The sequence below is a fragment of the Schistocerca americana genome, chromosome X (assembly GCF_021461395.2).
Source record: "Schistocerca americana isolate TAMUIC-IGC-003095 chromosome X, iqSchAmer2.1, whole genome shotgun sequence".
NCBI lineage: Eukaryota > Metazoa > Arthropoda > Insecta > Orthoptera > Acrididae > Schistocerca > Schistocerca americana.
The window spans coordinates 704,529,782-704,546,783 of NC_060130.1; the positions used below are offsets into that span (position 1 = coordinate 704,529,782).

At 41.8% G+C, this 17,002-nt stretch overlaps 1 protein-coding gene across 1 annotated transcript in view; it reads right to left on the minus strand.

The window, feature by feature from the left end:
* Nucleotides 1-17,002, minus strand: part of LOC124556836 (myrosinase 1-like) — a 260,034-nt gene that overhangs the window by 215,389 nt on the left and 27,643 nt on the right. Inside the window, exon 3 of the mRNA XM_047130853.1 lies at nucleotides 10,903-11,037. Coding sequence (XP_046986809.1) covers nucleotides 10,903-11,037 — 135 coding nt within the window. The remainder of the gene's footprint in view (nucleotides 1-10,902; nucleotides 11,038-17,002) is intronic.

A 17,002-nucleotide genomic window follows, 5' to 3' on the forward strand; every position in this document is an offset into this window, starting at 1 on the left:
ATTTGTAAAATAATTTTTCCTTTATAAATTATTGTTGGTAAGTATTTGCTAAAGTTAAGAAAACTCTATACTGTTCGGAACTTCCTGTTAGTGCACTGTATTTATTTTTTCGTTTATGACAAATTCTAGAAAAATGTTAGGATTCTGAAGCAAGTCGATTTTTTAGAAGCTCAGTCAGTGGTTTTCACATAAAACATTAGAAATTCTCTGTCGTAACTTCTTTACTTGACTTAACGGTAGTGCTTGTTTGATCCAAAAAAGACCTAATTCTGTTTTTTTCCAGATAAAATGGTAGAATAGTAATGCACAGTAGACGGAATTACGGACCAATAACAGACTTTGTGGAATTATTCTGTAATTTCTCCCCATGTAGACGACTTCCAGTTGCTCTTTTAATTACGTGAATTCTTTAGTTTGTAATAAAACGGAGGAAAGAAAATCTTGTCCTGTCTTCTGGATCACAGATGATAATTTTTTTTACCCCGTTTGGGGTCAAGTAGTTAACGTTGTTTGGTAATAAGTTGTAAACTTGAGACGTTATTGAGATCACGCTTGATAAGGGCTGTCGAAGATAACAAGCACTTCGATGTCCGGTTGAGTTGAAATGTGTTGCTGATCACGTGGTTACGTTCACAGCGTCAACAGTGTTTTACAGAATGTGACGTAGCCCGCAGAAAATAAAGAAATGCTGTAAATTGACACGCGATAGTATCCATAAGTACACTGATGGAAAAAAATCGAAACACCAAAAATACAGGGTGGCGCCCGAAATGTGTTACCAATTGTTTCTTTCACAATTTACGACGCACGTTAGACATATCGCTGGGATCTCTACAGCAGTACCAGCAGAGCTTGGAAAAACAAATGAGTTACGAAATGACGTGTAATTCACGATACTACCACTAGGAAACTAGTAAGCAGCAATGGCTGACAATGGAAGACTGACGACACAGCAACGATCGGCAATTGTGTTACTTTTTCATGAAACGAAAAGCCTTGTTGTGTCTCAGAGGCGCTTTCGACAACAGTTTAACACACGATGGGTCCCTTGCAAGAAGACCATCCACAGGTTTACGATAAATTTGTACAGGAAGGAACAGTATTGGAAGCGAAGCGACCTCGGCCTAAGCCTGTTTCTTCGCCGGAGAATATTGAAGCGGTACGAGTTGCTGTACAGAGAAGTCCCAGGAAATCGTGTAGAAAGGGATCAGTGCAATTGGGAATATCCAGACGCTCCGTTCAACGCATTCTTAAAAGTGACCTCCATATGTACCCATACAAGTTGACCTGTGCACAGAAGCTCACTGAAGAACACAAGCAGCAAAGACTACTGTTTGCTCAGTGGGCGGAGGATAGGGAAGAAACTCTCAACAACGTTTGGTTTTCAGACGAGGCGCATTTTCACTTGGTGTGATTAACAAACAAAATGTACGCTTTTGGGCCACTGAAAACCCACAAGTGCTTCATGAACGACAACATTATGCTCCGAGAATTACAGCGTGGGCAGCAATTTCCAGTCACGGACTTGTTGGACCCTTTTTCTTTGAAGAAACTGTGAACAGCGAGCGTTATTTGAGCATGCTTCGCAATAGCTTCATTCCACAGCTTCTTGCTACTGGCTTGTCCTTCAACACGCAGTGGTTCATGCAAGATGGAGCAAGGCCACATACTGCAAACACTGTGTTGGAGTTTTTACTCGAGCATTTCGACATGCGGATCATTTCACTCAGGTTTCCAGGTCGCTTCAATGACGGACAAAATTGGCCCCCCAATAGTCCAGACCTCAATCCATGTGACTTTTTTCTTTGGGGGTACCTAAAGGAAAAAAATTTCCTGAAACGTCCACGTGATTTAATGGAGCTCAGAAGACTTATTCTTCAAGCTTGCAGTGAAATTACGGAAGGCCTGTGCCGTAGGGTAATCACTAACTTCAGTGTTCGTTTGAAGGAAAATAGGAAACGAATTGTTGGACGTATTGAGCATGTGCTGAGTTAGAACAAATCTCATGGATGGCTCTTCATTGTAGTGTATGTTCCTCTCAGATTGTATTGACAATAAAGTTTATATTCAAAAACAAAATGGTAACACATTTCGTGCACCACCCTGTAATTAATGCAGAGTTATGAGGTTTCAGGAATACATTTGTCCAGGTAACATATTTAAGCGACTAAGATCACAAGATCAGAGTTTAATGTATCCATTGGAAATGTGAAATACTGGCACATTAATACCCGGTGTAGCCGCCAGAATTGAAGCATGCAAACGTGCATGTATGTACAGGTACCGGACGTCAGTCTGCGCAATAGATATCCATGCCTGTGTCACTTGGTCGGTCAATGCACGGACGGTTGATGCTGTTTCTGGAAGACGCTGGAGTTGTCGTCCGATGATGTCCCCTATGCACTCTATTGGACACAGATATGGCGATCCAGAAGGCGAAGGAAACGTGTGGACACTCTGTAGAGCACGTTGGGTTACAACAGTGATACGTGGGCGACCGTTGCTCCGTTGCAACACACCCTCTGGAATGTTGTTAATGAATGACAGCACAATACGTCGAATCACCAGACTAACGTACAAATTTGCAGTCAGGGTGCGTGGGATAACCATGGGAGTACTCTAGTACGAGTACGAAATCGCATCCCAGACCATAACTCCATGTATAGGTCCAGTGCGTGTAGCATGCACACAGGTTGGTTGCAGGCCCTTAACTGGCATCCTCCTTAGCAACGCACGACCATCACTGTCAACGAGGCAGTACCAGCTTTAATCAGAATACACAACACACTTCCACCCTACCCTCTAATCAGCTCTCACTTGACTTCACTGAAGCCGCAAGTGGGCCGTGGTTCGGGGTCAGCGTGTAACATCACAATCGATTGTGAGCAATCGGCATAGTGCAACTTTATTTAAGAAGCGTTTACTCGTTACTAGTTAAATTCTTTGGATCATTGGAGGGAGGTGGTACTTTATGATGTATAAATTGTTTAATGTAATAATGGAATTTTATTAAATGTTTGTTTATGTATGAGAAACTGCAATGTAAAAACTAGTTCATACTTAGGGATTCTGTATTGTATAATATAAAAGACATAATGATTCTCTCGGCTACGGAAGCGCTTTGGCGCGCTAAGAAAAGGTGGAAGTGGCGGTCAGGCTGAGCGGGAAGCGAGAGAGCACAATAGGAGTCAGTAGCCAGTAGTTGTGGAGTCAACACCGCAGGTGCCGAGTGAGGCTTTCGGTATCATAATCTATGATAGAACGGCCTCGGGTGTGGTTACTGCTGTAAAATAGTGCTCTCGCATTGGGAATGGCTCTAAAATTAATATTTACGACGCCAAGAAGAAATTTAATAGAGCAATAATCTGCTAGAGGAGAGACCAGGTAGCCACCACGTGCTCGCCACCGCTATTGCGCCACTGATCCAACAACCTCAGGAGGTTAGAACTGTATATCAGTATGAACCAGTGTGTTTGTGTGTGTTTAATTTTGCAATAGTAATCCAAGTGTTGCAAAAAGTGGTATCTGAATCATGAAATTTTCCGCTTCAATCAACGAAGCAGGGTCCTTTCCTCAAAATACTTAAGTCCGAGTATCCTGTTTGTGGAAGACTGATATTAATCTATTTTATTTTACGTTGAATTTATGAAAAGAACCAATTTACTTTGAATAGCTTCTAATTTACCAGTGTCATTGCTTAATGTGTAGGAACATTAAGATTTTCAGTTAAAAATTCTTACTTCACGAGTATTATAAGGGGCACATAATATTTATCTGATGAAAATGTGATTGGTTAAAATCACTTGCTTCACAAGTGATGAAAGAGACAGAAAAATTTGAAACCTTTTGAATATTTGCTTTAATTTGAACTTTATTGCCAACCTAGATAAAAATATTGCGAGTGTATACTGTTTTCAAGTTTTGAGGACTAAATGATCTTAAGAGGGGCTGTAGTTCGGCATTTATTATGATGTAAGGATTTTCTGTAAAGTGTGCTTATTTGTGGATAAAGGAGTGGTCAGCTTGTAGGCTTCCACTATAATATTTAATAACAGAAAAAGTCATACTGAAAGCAGGTTTCTGTTAATGAACCTAAAATATTGCAAAGCGTAATGCATATGAAATGTGAGTATTGTGAATTTTATTGTATTTGTGGTATTTATAAGTGTTTTAACCTAAATTGAACTCCGGTCAGATCCTATATAGTCTCGTGTTAGTCTTTGAGAATATTTTTTTGTGCTGAGTTGTATAAAGACTGATGTAGTGATTGTAGTCAGCATGGAAAAAGTCTATATTTTGTTTCTGGGAATGCTAGTCTATGCAGTTGAGTGCTACTGCTACCCACTGTGTAGTTTCGTCTGGTTATTGTAGGTGTTCATTGCACTTTTCTGAGAAAGAGTATATGTAACAGTTCACTGTGTCACTGCGGTGCCAACTGCTAGTCAAATTGTTGCTGCAGATGCAGTACGATGCTCCAGATCTACATTTACATCTACATCTACATCCACACTCCGCAAGCCACCTGACGGTGTTTGGCGGAGGGTACTTTGAGTACCTCTATTCGTTCTCCATTCTATTCCAGTCTCGTGTTGTTCTTGGAAAGAAATATTGTCTGTATGCCTCTGTGTGGGCTCTAATCTCTCTGATTTTATCCTCATGGTCTCTTCGCGAGATATGCGTAGGAGGGAGCAATATACCGCTTGACTCCTCGGTGAAGCTATGTTCTCGAAACTTCAACAAAAGCCCGTACCGAGCTACTGAGCGTCTCTCCTGCAGAGTCTTCCACTGGAGTTTATCTGTCATCTTCGCAACGCTTTCGCGATTACTAAATGATCCTATAACGAAGAGCGCTGCTCTCCGTTGGATCTTCTCTATCTCTTCTATCAACCCTATCTGGTACGGATCCCACACTGGTGAGCAATATTCAAGCAGTGGGCGAAAAAGTGTACTGTAACCTATTTCCTTTGTTTTGGGATTGCAATTCCTTAGGATTCTTCCAATGAATCTCAGTCTGGCATCTGCTTTACCGAAGATCAACTTTATGTGATCATTCCATTTTAAATCACTCCTAATGCCTACTCTCAGATAATTTATGGAATTAACTGATTCCAGTTGCTGACTTGCTGTACTGTAGCTAAATGATAAGGGATCTTTCTTTCTATGTATTCGCAGCACATTACACTTGTCTACATTGAGATAGCCATTCCCTGCACCATGCGTCAATTCGTTGAAGATCCTCCTGTACTTCAGTACAATTTTCCATTGTTACAACCTCTCGATATACCACAGCATCATCCGCAAAAAGCCTCAGTGAACTTCCGATGTTATCCACAAGGTCATTTATGTATATTGTGAATAGCAATGGTCCTACGACACTCCCCTGCGGCACACCTGAAGTTACTCTTACTTCGGAAGACTTCTCTCCATTGAGAATGACATGCTGCGCTCTGTTATCTAGGAACTGTTCAATCCAATCACACAATTGGTCTGATAGTCCATATGCTCTTACTTTGTTCATTAAACGACTGTGGGGAACTGTATCGAACGGCTTGCAGAAGTCAAGAAACACGGCATCTACCTGGGAACCCGTGTCTATGGCCCTCTGAGTCTCGTGGACGAATAGCGCGACCTGGGTTTCACACGAACGTCTTTTTCGAAACCCATGCTGAGTCCTACAGAGTAGATTTCTAGTCTCCAGAAAAGTCACTACACTCGAACATAATACGTGTTCCAAAATTCTACAACTGGTCGGCGTTAGAGATATAGGTCTATAGTTCTGCACATCTGTTCGACGTCCCTTCCAATCCTGTGGAACGCTACGCTCTTCTAGAGATCTACAGTGCACCACTGCAAGAAGGGAGGCAAGTTCCTTCGCGTACTCTGTGTACAATCGAACTGGTATCCCATCAGGTCCAGCGGCCTTTCCTCTTTTGAGCGATTTTAATTGTTTTTCTATCCCTCTGTCATCTCTTTCGATATCTACCATTTTGTCATCTGTGCGACAATCTAGAGAAGGAACTACAGTGCAGTCTTCCTCTGTGAAACAGCTTTGGAAAAAGACATTTAGTATTTCAGCCCTTAGTCTGTCATCCTCTGTTTCAGTACCATTTTGGTCACAGAGTGTCTGGACATTTTGTTTTGATCCACCTACCGCTTTGACATAAGACCAAAATTTCTACACGACGAACACGATGGTCTTCCCTTTCGGTTGTGCCACGTGGCCCTCTGAAGCCCGGTCTCCTTGCGGCCGTACATTCTCGTGACCACCGTTGCCAGCAATCATATACAGTGGCTACATTACTACCAAATCGTTATGCAATGTCGCAGATGAAACATCCAGTATCTCGTAGCCCTGTTACACTGCCTCGTTCAAACTCACTGAGGTTCTATGGCGTCGACGTCGCTTTAGAGGCATTCTTGGCTAACAACTCGCGACGTCCAATCTGAAAGGTACGTAACGCTCACGACCGTGAATGCGTATTTAAAGCAAACCCGATCCGCATCCTCATAATGGCGCTAGTAGCACCAAGGGTGCGTAATTTGAACAGCCATTAACTTTCAGATGCAGAAACACGCCTATCAACTATAGTTTTGTCGCATAATTTCTTCTTGGTGTTGGGATTCTTTTTCCGTCATTGTATTTTTTACAGTATCATATACGATACTCTATCTTGCGTAAGACCCTTCATCTTAAAGTAACTACTGCAATCTACATCCTTCTGAATATGCTTACTGTATTCATATCTTGGTCTCTTTCTACGATTTTTACCCCTATCCCCTCACCCACGATTCCCTCGAGTACTATTGCTGATCTCTTGATGTCCCAGAATACGTCCTACCAACCGATCCCTTCTTATAGTGAGGTTGTGCCACAAATTTCTTTTCTCTCCAGTCCTGTTCAGTACCTCCTCATCAGCTATCTACCCATTTAGTCTTCACCATTTTTCTGTAGCACCATATTTCAAAAGCTTCTATTCTCTTCTTGTCTGCCGGCCGGTGTAGCCGTGCGGTTCTAGGCGCTTCAGTCTGGAACCGCGTGAACGCTACGGTCGCAGGTTCGAATCCTGCCACAGGCATGGATGTGTGTGATGTCCTTAAGTTAGTTAGGTTTAAGTAGTTCTAAGTTCTAGGGGACTGATGACCGCAGATGTTAAGTCCCATAGTGCTCAGAGCCATTTGAACCACTTTTTTCTTGTTGTCTAATCTGTCTATCGTCCAGGTTTCACTTTCATACATGGCTACAGTCCAGACAATTGTTTTCAGAAAAGTCTTCCTAAAAATTAAAGCTATACGCGGTGTTAACAAATTGCTCTTCTCCAGAAATGCTTTCCCGACCATTACCAGTCTACATTTCATATCCTCTCTACTCCGACCATCTTACTACTTTGTCTCATTTCCTAATCTAATTTCCTCAGCATCATCTGATTTATTTCGACTACATTCAATTATCCTCGTTTTGCACTTGTTGATTTTCTTCTCATATCTTCAAAAAAATGTTCAAATGTGTGTGAAATCTTATGGAACTTAACTGCTACGGGCATCAATCCCTAAGCTTACACATTACTTAACCTAAATTATCCTAAGGACAAACACACACACCCATGCCTGAGGGAGGACTCGAACCTCCGCTGGGACCAGCCGCACAGTCCTTCACTGCAGCGCCTTAGACCGCTCGGCTAATCCCGCGCGGCTCATATCATCCTTTCAAGACCTTTTCCACGCCATTTAGCCACTCTTCCCAGTCCTTTGCTGTCTCAGAGGATTACAATGTCATTGGCAAACCTCAGAGTTTTTAGTATTTCTCCCTGAACATTAATTCCTACTTCAGTTCTTTTGTTTCCTTTACTGATTGCTCAATGTACAGATTGAAAACATCGGGGGTAGGCTACAACCCTGTCTCACTTCCTTCTCAACCACGGCTTTCCTTTCGTGCCCCTCGACTCTTATAACAGCCATCTGGTTTCTGTACAAATTGTAAATAGCCTTTTACTCCCTGGATTTTAACCCTGCCACCTCTAGAATTCGAAAGAGAGTATACCAGTCATAACTGTCAAAAGCTTTATCTAAATGTGCAAATGCTATAAACGTAGGTTTGCCTTTCCTTAACTTATCTTCTATGAGAAATCGTAGGGTCAGTATTGCCTCGCGTGTTCCTACATTTCTCCTGAATTCAAACCGATCTTCCCCTAGTCAGCTTCCACCAATTTTTCTATTCTTCTGTAAAGAATTAGTGTTAGTATTTTGCAACCGTAACTTATTAAACTGATATTTCGGTAGTTTTCACACATGTCAGCACCTGCTTTCTTTGGAACTGGAGTTATTATATTCTTCTTGAAGTTTGAGGGTATTTCGCCTGTCTCATACATCTTGCTCACCAGATGGAAGAGTTCTCACGTGGCTGGCTCTCCCAAGGCTATCAATAGTACTAATGGATTGTTGTTTACTCCTGGGGCCTTGTTCCATCTTAGATATTTCAGAGCTTTATCAAAGTCTTTTCGCAGTATCAAATCTCCCTCTCAGCGTCACCTACGTTCTCTTGCATTTCCATAATATTGCCCTCAAGTGCGTCTCCGTTATTTAGACCCTCTATATAATCCTTCCACCTTTCTGCTTTCCCTTCTTTGCCTGGGACTGGTTTTGCATCTGAGTTCTTGATATTCGTGCATGTGGTTCTCTTTTCTCCCAAGGTCTCTTTAATTTTGCTATTGGCGGCATCTGTCTTTCCCCTAGTGATATATGCTTCTCAACCCTTACAGAATATATTACCTCAAATATGAGTGTGTACTACAAATGCAATAAAGAACGGCAAAGAGATATGTACACAACACGAGTTTAGAGCAGCCTGAAGGCCACGTAACTAAGGTATAGAAATAAAGCATTTATTTGTTGCTAATAGATCAGACAACTACACACAAAGACTTTTTATAATTAGTATACAGTGTTGACAGGCTGCAACAATTTCTCAATGTTCCAGAATGTCGTTAATGAAGCACATGAAATGCATACGGGTTCGATCTACAGGTCCATCACAAGGCTGATAATGGCCTCGTACGCCAAAGTCCTGTTAAGTAAATAAATTAATAATACAGAACATCCATAGTTTCATACTTCCCATTTATAATAATAAAGTTATTCTGCAAAGCAACAACGGAAGAATTTATTACCTTGAATTATCTTTTCCTCTCTGGCTTAATTAACACGTACGACACTCAGCGAGATTAGCAACGTGCTAACTCACTGCATATCGTATTTCTTTCTCTGGAAGGAGTATAAAAGTATTAGAGAAAAAGCCACACTCAGAAAGTATAAACTTTTTTCAGTTCCATTGCATTAATATGGTACACGAGTGCACAGCTTGCCTTGGAGTACTGAATGGTCTCCGCAAATGAATTGGAGAGAAACGTAGTCAGAGCAAAACGTCGACCATCGTTTTTATCAAGATGCTTCTTAGGGATACAGCATTTACGAATTAAATGAATCGCATATGAACCGCATTACTCACGAGATACCTTCTGTGGATTACTTGAGTTAGATCTGGAACTTACCGAACGTTCAGGGAAAGGGTGACTAACATATGACTGTGATTAAAGTATCAACGATACTTTCCATCAGAAGAAAGAACCTACACGCAGCTTCATCCACAGCTGGAAGGAGTGATGAAGCAACTTCTCCCAAAGGAAATGAACGGCGCTAGGGGCGCAGATTGTCACCTAGTCCATCATGAACACATAGGAGGTTAGAGTGTAACGTTCTACTGCAAAGACGTCAACTCGTGCTTACTTGGGCTGTAATAGGGATGCAAATATTACTTAGCATTGTTGAAAAAACCATCCTGAAACATATCTTAAGACATCGAGGAAAATGACGGATGGGAGGAAGAGGATATCAAAAGTGAATCTAGTGCGCTATCTTAGCTATCACGTCACTTTGCTCGGTATGATCTCTTAGAATAACATTGTTTATTCAAATTATTTCATCCTGGATTACGTTGGGAAGGGTATTCAGACAATGAAAAGGGAAATACTTTTCAGAAAATTACTGATAAACTTTCTACCTGCAGCTGCTGCTTTTAATAATATTTGTCTCATATGATAATAAGTTTTTAGCTTGATATGTATGAGTTGCAGCAAAAAATTCTGTTTTCGATAGCAACAATAATTTTTCATAAGCAACCTGAATCTTTACTTTTTACAATTCTTATAAAATGCACAAGCATTTATTCCGAACTTTGAAAGTTTCCAGAAGAAACAAAAAATATTTAAATTCGAGGTAACTGAAATTAGCGGAGCAGCAGACATTCGAGTGGAAAGGAAGCAAAAACATAGTTGCTGAAAAAGTCTTTAGAATAATTAATGTTGTTTAAATACAATCGGTGATGAAATACCGATAAAACCAATGCGAAATGGGCTAAATGCATTTATCGAGTCATCTGTAGACAAGGGTTGGTGAGAACACAACGTTATTACTTGAGTCAGAAAATAGAAAGAGGCCGAAACACCTTAACAGAACACGAGAGAGAGATTGAAAAAGATAAGAGAACAGGGGAAAAGCAAATTAATCTCTTAAGAGAAAGTTTTGCTCGGTGCATAAGAAGAGGAGTGCAATGTATTGAATCCCCTGTTACTTCTTTCTTTTGACTTCATCGCACTCATAAGGGAAGCGGAATTCCGCTCGGTTTAATATGGGTGTAATGATAAATGTATGAGGTCATTAGGCGCAGGGAGCGGTGACTGCCTTGTTGGAATTCTGGTCGCAAAGACGTATTAATTATATCACTGCTAAAACAACTCAGATAAGTGAAATTAATGAAAGACATGATAGGCGTTATGTGGCTGTCTATTACATGCAAGATATCTACCGTATAAACGTTTTGTAACGACTGCTAACTTTTATGTGACTTACCATTGGCTGGATGTCGTTCTCCAAAAGTTCGGCTATAAGTTTTCTGTAATAATCAATTCCTTTTTGGTTGATTGAAGTTATTGTTCCATTTGGAAGTATCCTTGACCATGAGATGGAGAAGCGATACATCTTTGCCTGGAAACAAAAATAATAATTATAACGCATATGGGGTTGTAACGGTCGGCTGCAAATATTGTTCATTTCATACGTTCCTTCAGCCAATTTCTTTGTCGTTTAATTTGTGAATTAATTCGTATATATCTTAGATTCTACATATGTTGCTAACAAGAACACAGTAAAACGTCGGACACTATAGGGGCCATATGCTTCTACCTCAGATATTTTTCTGCGAATGGATGTTTTTCGCGACATACTAATGCAGCGGATGCCTTCTGGTTTCCAACCGAGTAATATCGCTCTACGTGTGGTCATGACGTTTCGGGCCATGTTACGTGCCGAGAAATTCAAGATAATTCCACTCCAGCACTTTCATTTTTTGCTCGTTATTAATAAGAATCCACGTCTTCTGTACCTAAGGCTTCACCATTACGTACAAGTGGTTCGTAATTTGTTATTCGTAATAGCCTCATTCGATATAAAGCGTGTAGTGCAAACTGAAAGTACGGCGCTTTGTACAATTTGGAACAGAAATTTCACGTAAACGCAGCGCTGTGCCTCATCTGGGATAAAAGAGTTTTTAAAATGTTTAGCACACATAACAGCAATTTTACTGGCGTGCGGTTCACATTATCGTTCACCGCCCTTAGCTATTTAAACCTTCTTTTAAATGTCCACTCAACGGTTAACGTATCACAGGAAAGATTAAAGCCACCGAGCGAGGTGGTGCAGTGGTTAGAACACTCGACTCGCATTCGGGAGGACGACGGTTCAAACCCGTGTCCGACTGGTCTTAATTAAGTTTTCTGTGAGGTCTCTAAATCGCATCAGGCAAATCCCGGGATGGTTCCTCTGAAAGGGCACAGCCGACTTCCTTCCCCAGCCTTCCCTGATCCTGATGGGATCGACGACCTCGCAATTTGGTCCCCTCCTCCAAAACCAACCATGATACTTTACAACTGATAATTTGCTAAATTGTAAATCCGTTTTCACAATTTTTGATGCTAATTAGAGGCCCTAGAGTAAATTTGTTGCAGTTTCACGTTGTATAAGGAGCAGTTAAATGAAACGAGACAGATGGAAAAAGTAAGTAAACTGTTAATTATTTCAAAAGTAATCGCCATTAATGTCAATATATATACCCTACTGTATTACAAAACGGCCAGTGCCTTCAAGGAAAAAGATTTGCAATTACCTACGGAGCCATAGTTGTACGCAGGCCCGCACCTCTTCTTCCGAAATAAGTCGCCGACCGCGAATAACTTTGTTCAGTGCCCCAAAACGATGGAAATCGCATGGCGAGAGATTGGAACTGTATAGAGGTTGTGTAAGGGCTTCCCAGCGAAATTTCTGAATCGTAGTCAAAACAGCAGCCACCCTTCTTGTTTGAGTGCAAGGATCCGCGCTCATTGACATCCTGGAACACGGTGCCACAACTTACGCGCAGTGTTACGTGGACACTTTGCAAAAACTGTATTTCACATTCAAGTCCACACGCTGAGGAATGTTGACGAATGGGATCATTTGGTGCAAGATAATGCCCGACCACATGTTGCCAGGGAGTTTCGACTACGCTGCAGACATTTTGCTGGAAGGTCTTTATAGGTCTTCCACATAGTCCCTATCTCTCCCCATACGACTTCGATAGTTTTAGAGAACTGAAGAAAGACATTAGTGGCAGTCCATTTGCTTCTGACAAAGGGGTCACGCCTGTGTTCAATCACTGATCCGTAGGCAACAGCAAACATTTCTCCATGAAGACAGTGAGCGTCTCCTCTCACAGTGGGATAAATGTATCAACAGCTATGGTGATCACTTTTGAAATAGTAAACAGTTTACTTACACTCCAGGCCATTAAAATACACCACGAAGAGGAATTGCTACAGGCGCGAAATTCAACCGACAGGAAGAAGATGCTGTGATATGCACATGATTAGCTTCTAAGAGCATTCACACAAGGTTGGCGCCGGTGGCGACACCTACAACGTGCTGACATGAGGAAAGTTTCCAACCGATTTCTCATACACAAACAGCAGTTGACCGGCGTTGCCTGGTGAAACGTTGTTGTGATGCCTCGTGTAAGGAGGAGGAATGCGTACCATCACGTTTCCAACTTTGATAAAGGTCGGATTATAGCCTATCGCGATTGCGGTTTATCGTATCGCGACATTGCTGCTCGCGTTGGTCGAGATCCAATGACTATTAGCAGAATATGGACTTTCAGCTCGGAGACCATGGCTGCAGTTACATTTTTTCGGATGAATCCAGTTTCTGTTTACAGCATCATGATGGTCGCATCCGTGTTTGGCGACCTCGCGGAGAACGCACATTGGAAGCGTGTATTCGTCATCGCCATACTGGCGTATCACCCGGCGTGATGGTGTGGGGTGCCATTGGTTACACGTCTCGGTCACCTCTTTTTCGTATTGACGGCATTTTGAACAGTGGACGTTACATTTCAGATGTATTACGACCCGTGGCTCTACCCTTCATTCGATCCCTGCGAAACACTACATTTCAGCAGAATAATGAACGACCGCATGTTGCAGGTCCTGTACGGGCCTTTCTGGATACAGAAAATGTTCGACTGCTGTCCTGCCAGCACATTCTCCGGATATCTCACCAAATGAAAACGTCTGGTCAATGGTGGCCGAGCAACTGGCTCGTCACAACACGCCAGTCACTACTCTTGATGAACTGTGGTATCGTGTTGAAGCCTCATGGGCAGCTGTACCTGTACACGGCATCCAAGCTCTGTTTGACTCAATGCCCAGGCGTATCAAAGCCGTTATTACGGCCAGAGGTGGTTGTTCTGGGTACGGATTTCTCAGGATCTGTGCACCCAAACCGCGTGAAAATGTAATCACATGTCAGTTCTAGTATAATATATTTCTCCAATGAATACCCTTTTATCATCTGCATTTCTTCTTGGTGTAACAATTTTAATGGCCAGTAGCGTACTTTTTCTCATCTGTCTCGTTATCATTTGACTCTTCATTGTACCGGTATCTGCTGTCGCCGAATGAGGGTCGCAGTTTATAAGACATTCCATTTCCTCGTTGCCGCCGTCCGCAGCTTGTGGTCTAGTGGCTAGACCTCTGAATCAAGGGGTCCCAGGTTCGATTTCCGGCCAGGTTGGGGATTTTCTCTGCCCGAGGAGTGGGTGTTTGTGTTGTCCTCATCATTTTATCATCATTCGTGACAGTGGCTAGATTGGACTGTCTACAGAAAAAATGGGCTGTGAAAAATTGGGACTTCGTACTGGCGCTGATGACCGCGCAGTTGAGCACACCATATACATACATCATCATCATCATTGCCACCGGTACAGCGATCAGTGTAAGGTTTGCGATAAAAATTCAGTCTTGGTTGCGAAGGTTTTTATTTTCAAATTTCAGTTATGCGTTTCGCCTGTGGTAGGCATTTTATGATTATCTACAATGCAAAAAAATCCAAAAATAGTTCTAAGGTTGCGTCCTGATCTCATCTTGTGCAAAAACTTACTCTACCCGAAAAGATATATGCAAACTTACGGAAACTGGAATTTGGAAAATTTGTCGTAACTGCTGAGGTCATCGGCGCGTAAGCTTTACGCACTACTTACTCTAACCTACACTCAGGACAACACACACACCCATGCCCGAGGGTGGACTTGAACCTTCGACGGGGGTAGCCGCGCGAACCGTGACAAGGCGCCCTGGACCGTGACAAGGCGCGGCACAAAACCGGTCACGGTGCAAGCCGTACATTAAATGATTGCACGAAGCGTATACATCGGTAAAATGCGATTGGGGTATCAGAAAGTTGAAAATCCCCAATGCCTATCTTGTGCGTTCTTGAAAAAAAAGGGCCGGAAAGATGAAAAACTGCAGTGATAAATTATAAGGTTTGATAAACTGGAAGAGATAATTATATTTGAATAGGGTGGCTTAGGAGACCGGGAAAATAAATACCGAAAAATCCTTTAATTACTTTACTCTTTGCCGTGCAAGTTAGGAACAGGCGAAAAGCAGAGCTTCATGTAGCAGGAGCACATCTATGTGCGGCCCCGCCGACAAACATAGAATGTGGAAAAATATAGTAATCGGGCCGCGAGTGGAAGTAGTGCGGTAGAATCAGACAGATGGCATTGGCTGGTCTTTACATTGCCCATTGCATTCATATACAGAACGTAACTAAAGTTATAAATCACGACAGTTCCTAGGCAACATGTCTTATGACCTAGCCAACCTGATCTGGCGTACAGATGTGCCTATAGCTTTCGATGATGGTATCAATTTACGACATCAACTTCATAATGAACAGGCACAGACAAGTATTTATGATAAGTCGGGACGTTAGACATTAGAATATACCCAGTGCAGCGCTGAATATGTTAGAAAAAGGGAAGTATATTTAAAACCACGATTCAGGAACACCTTCTCACAAAAAGGCTGCAGATAAAACAACACTCATCATCAGCAGAACACTTAAGTGCAACTGGCCATTGCTGCCTACTATCAATAATTTCCAAATGTTTCATTTTGCCCATAAGAGACGGAAACTCGATTTACTTGAGGTATTGGCGATCGCTAAATGCACGTTTTGGTGCTGATGGCCTCCTGAATGGTCAGCCGATCATCAAAAACCAATCATTTTTTGATATGATGATGTTCCTTCTTAAAGAAATTTAGCCTCATTTCTGTGAAGTACGCTGGTATCTCTTTTCTTATTTTTTTGAGTCCTTTATCTTTAAAGCAGAATTTAACTCCCATTTTTATTTTATTTATGATGATCTTTTCATAAGGTATATATCGGACAGATGCCGGTTAACTTAACTCTTATTTTTTGGGCTGTCATTTTAGAAATTATGAACACTGGGTTTTATAAGGCAATTTATGTTGTGTATATTAATTCGGTCCTGCACAGTGATAATGTATAGACTAGCCAGTGTCACCTGTCTGATTCTACAACACTACTTGCACTCGAGGTCCGATTCCCACACTTTTCCTCATTCTTTATTCATACATGTTGTGCTCCCGATCTTTTAACCTGTGCTGTGCATCTGTTTCTAACTTGTGCGGCGTCCTGAATGCATCGCAAAGAGTAAGATAATTAAAGGATTTTTCAGTACTGATTTTCAGTCTCCTAAGCCGCCCTTAAAAAACTAATTGTATCTTCGAGTTTATCAAGCCTTAAATTTTTTCCACAGCATTTTTCCATCGTTCCGGTTCTTTTCGGGAACGAACTTTACAGGGTTGGGAATTTTCAACTTCCCAATCGCATTCTGCCGATGTATTCGCATCGTGTAATAATTTTATGGATGGCATGTGTCGTGACCAGTTTATGTAAGGTGGCATAATAACTTTTCCCGTTGACTAAGTTTTTTCAAAGGATGCTATCAGAACGCTTCCTCATGCCTAGCCGGCCGCGGTGGCCGTGCGGTTCTCGGCGCTGCAGTCTGGAACCGCGGGACTGCTACGGTCGCAGGTTCGAATCCTGCCTCGGGCATGGATGTGTGTGATGTCCTTAGGTTAGTTAGGTTTAAGTAGTTCTAAGTTGTAGGGGACTGATGACCTAAGATGTTAAGTCCCATAGTGCTCAGAGCCATTTGAACCATTTGAACCTCATACCTACTTTTGCAATTTTTTGCATTGTAGATAATCAGGAGATGCCTACCACAGGCGAAACGCATCACTGAAATTTGATAATAAAGACCTCAACCAAGACCGTATTTTTATCTTAGGTATTATAGTTTTCCAGTTTTGGAAGTAGGAAGGTCAATATTTGACGGATGTAATGTACCCTGATATTTCTCTATAATATCTGGATTCTAGATTGACCAAGAGAAATGATGGCGTCGACAGAGCCATCACAACCTTTTGTTAGCTTTGCCCATGCTTGCATGGAGAGCTGAAGTGTTTCTGAATGTAGATAACAGTAATGGTGAATTTTTGTCGCGTGATCCGCAGAGCGGTGGCGTCGTCATGTCAAAACTCCCCGA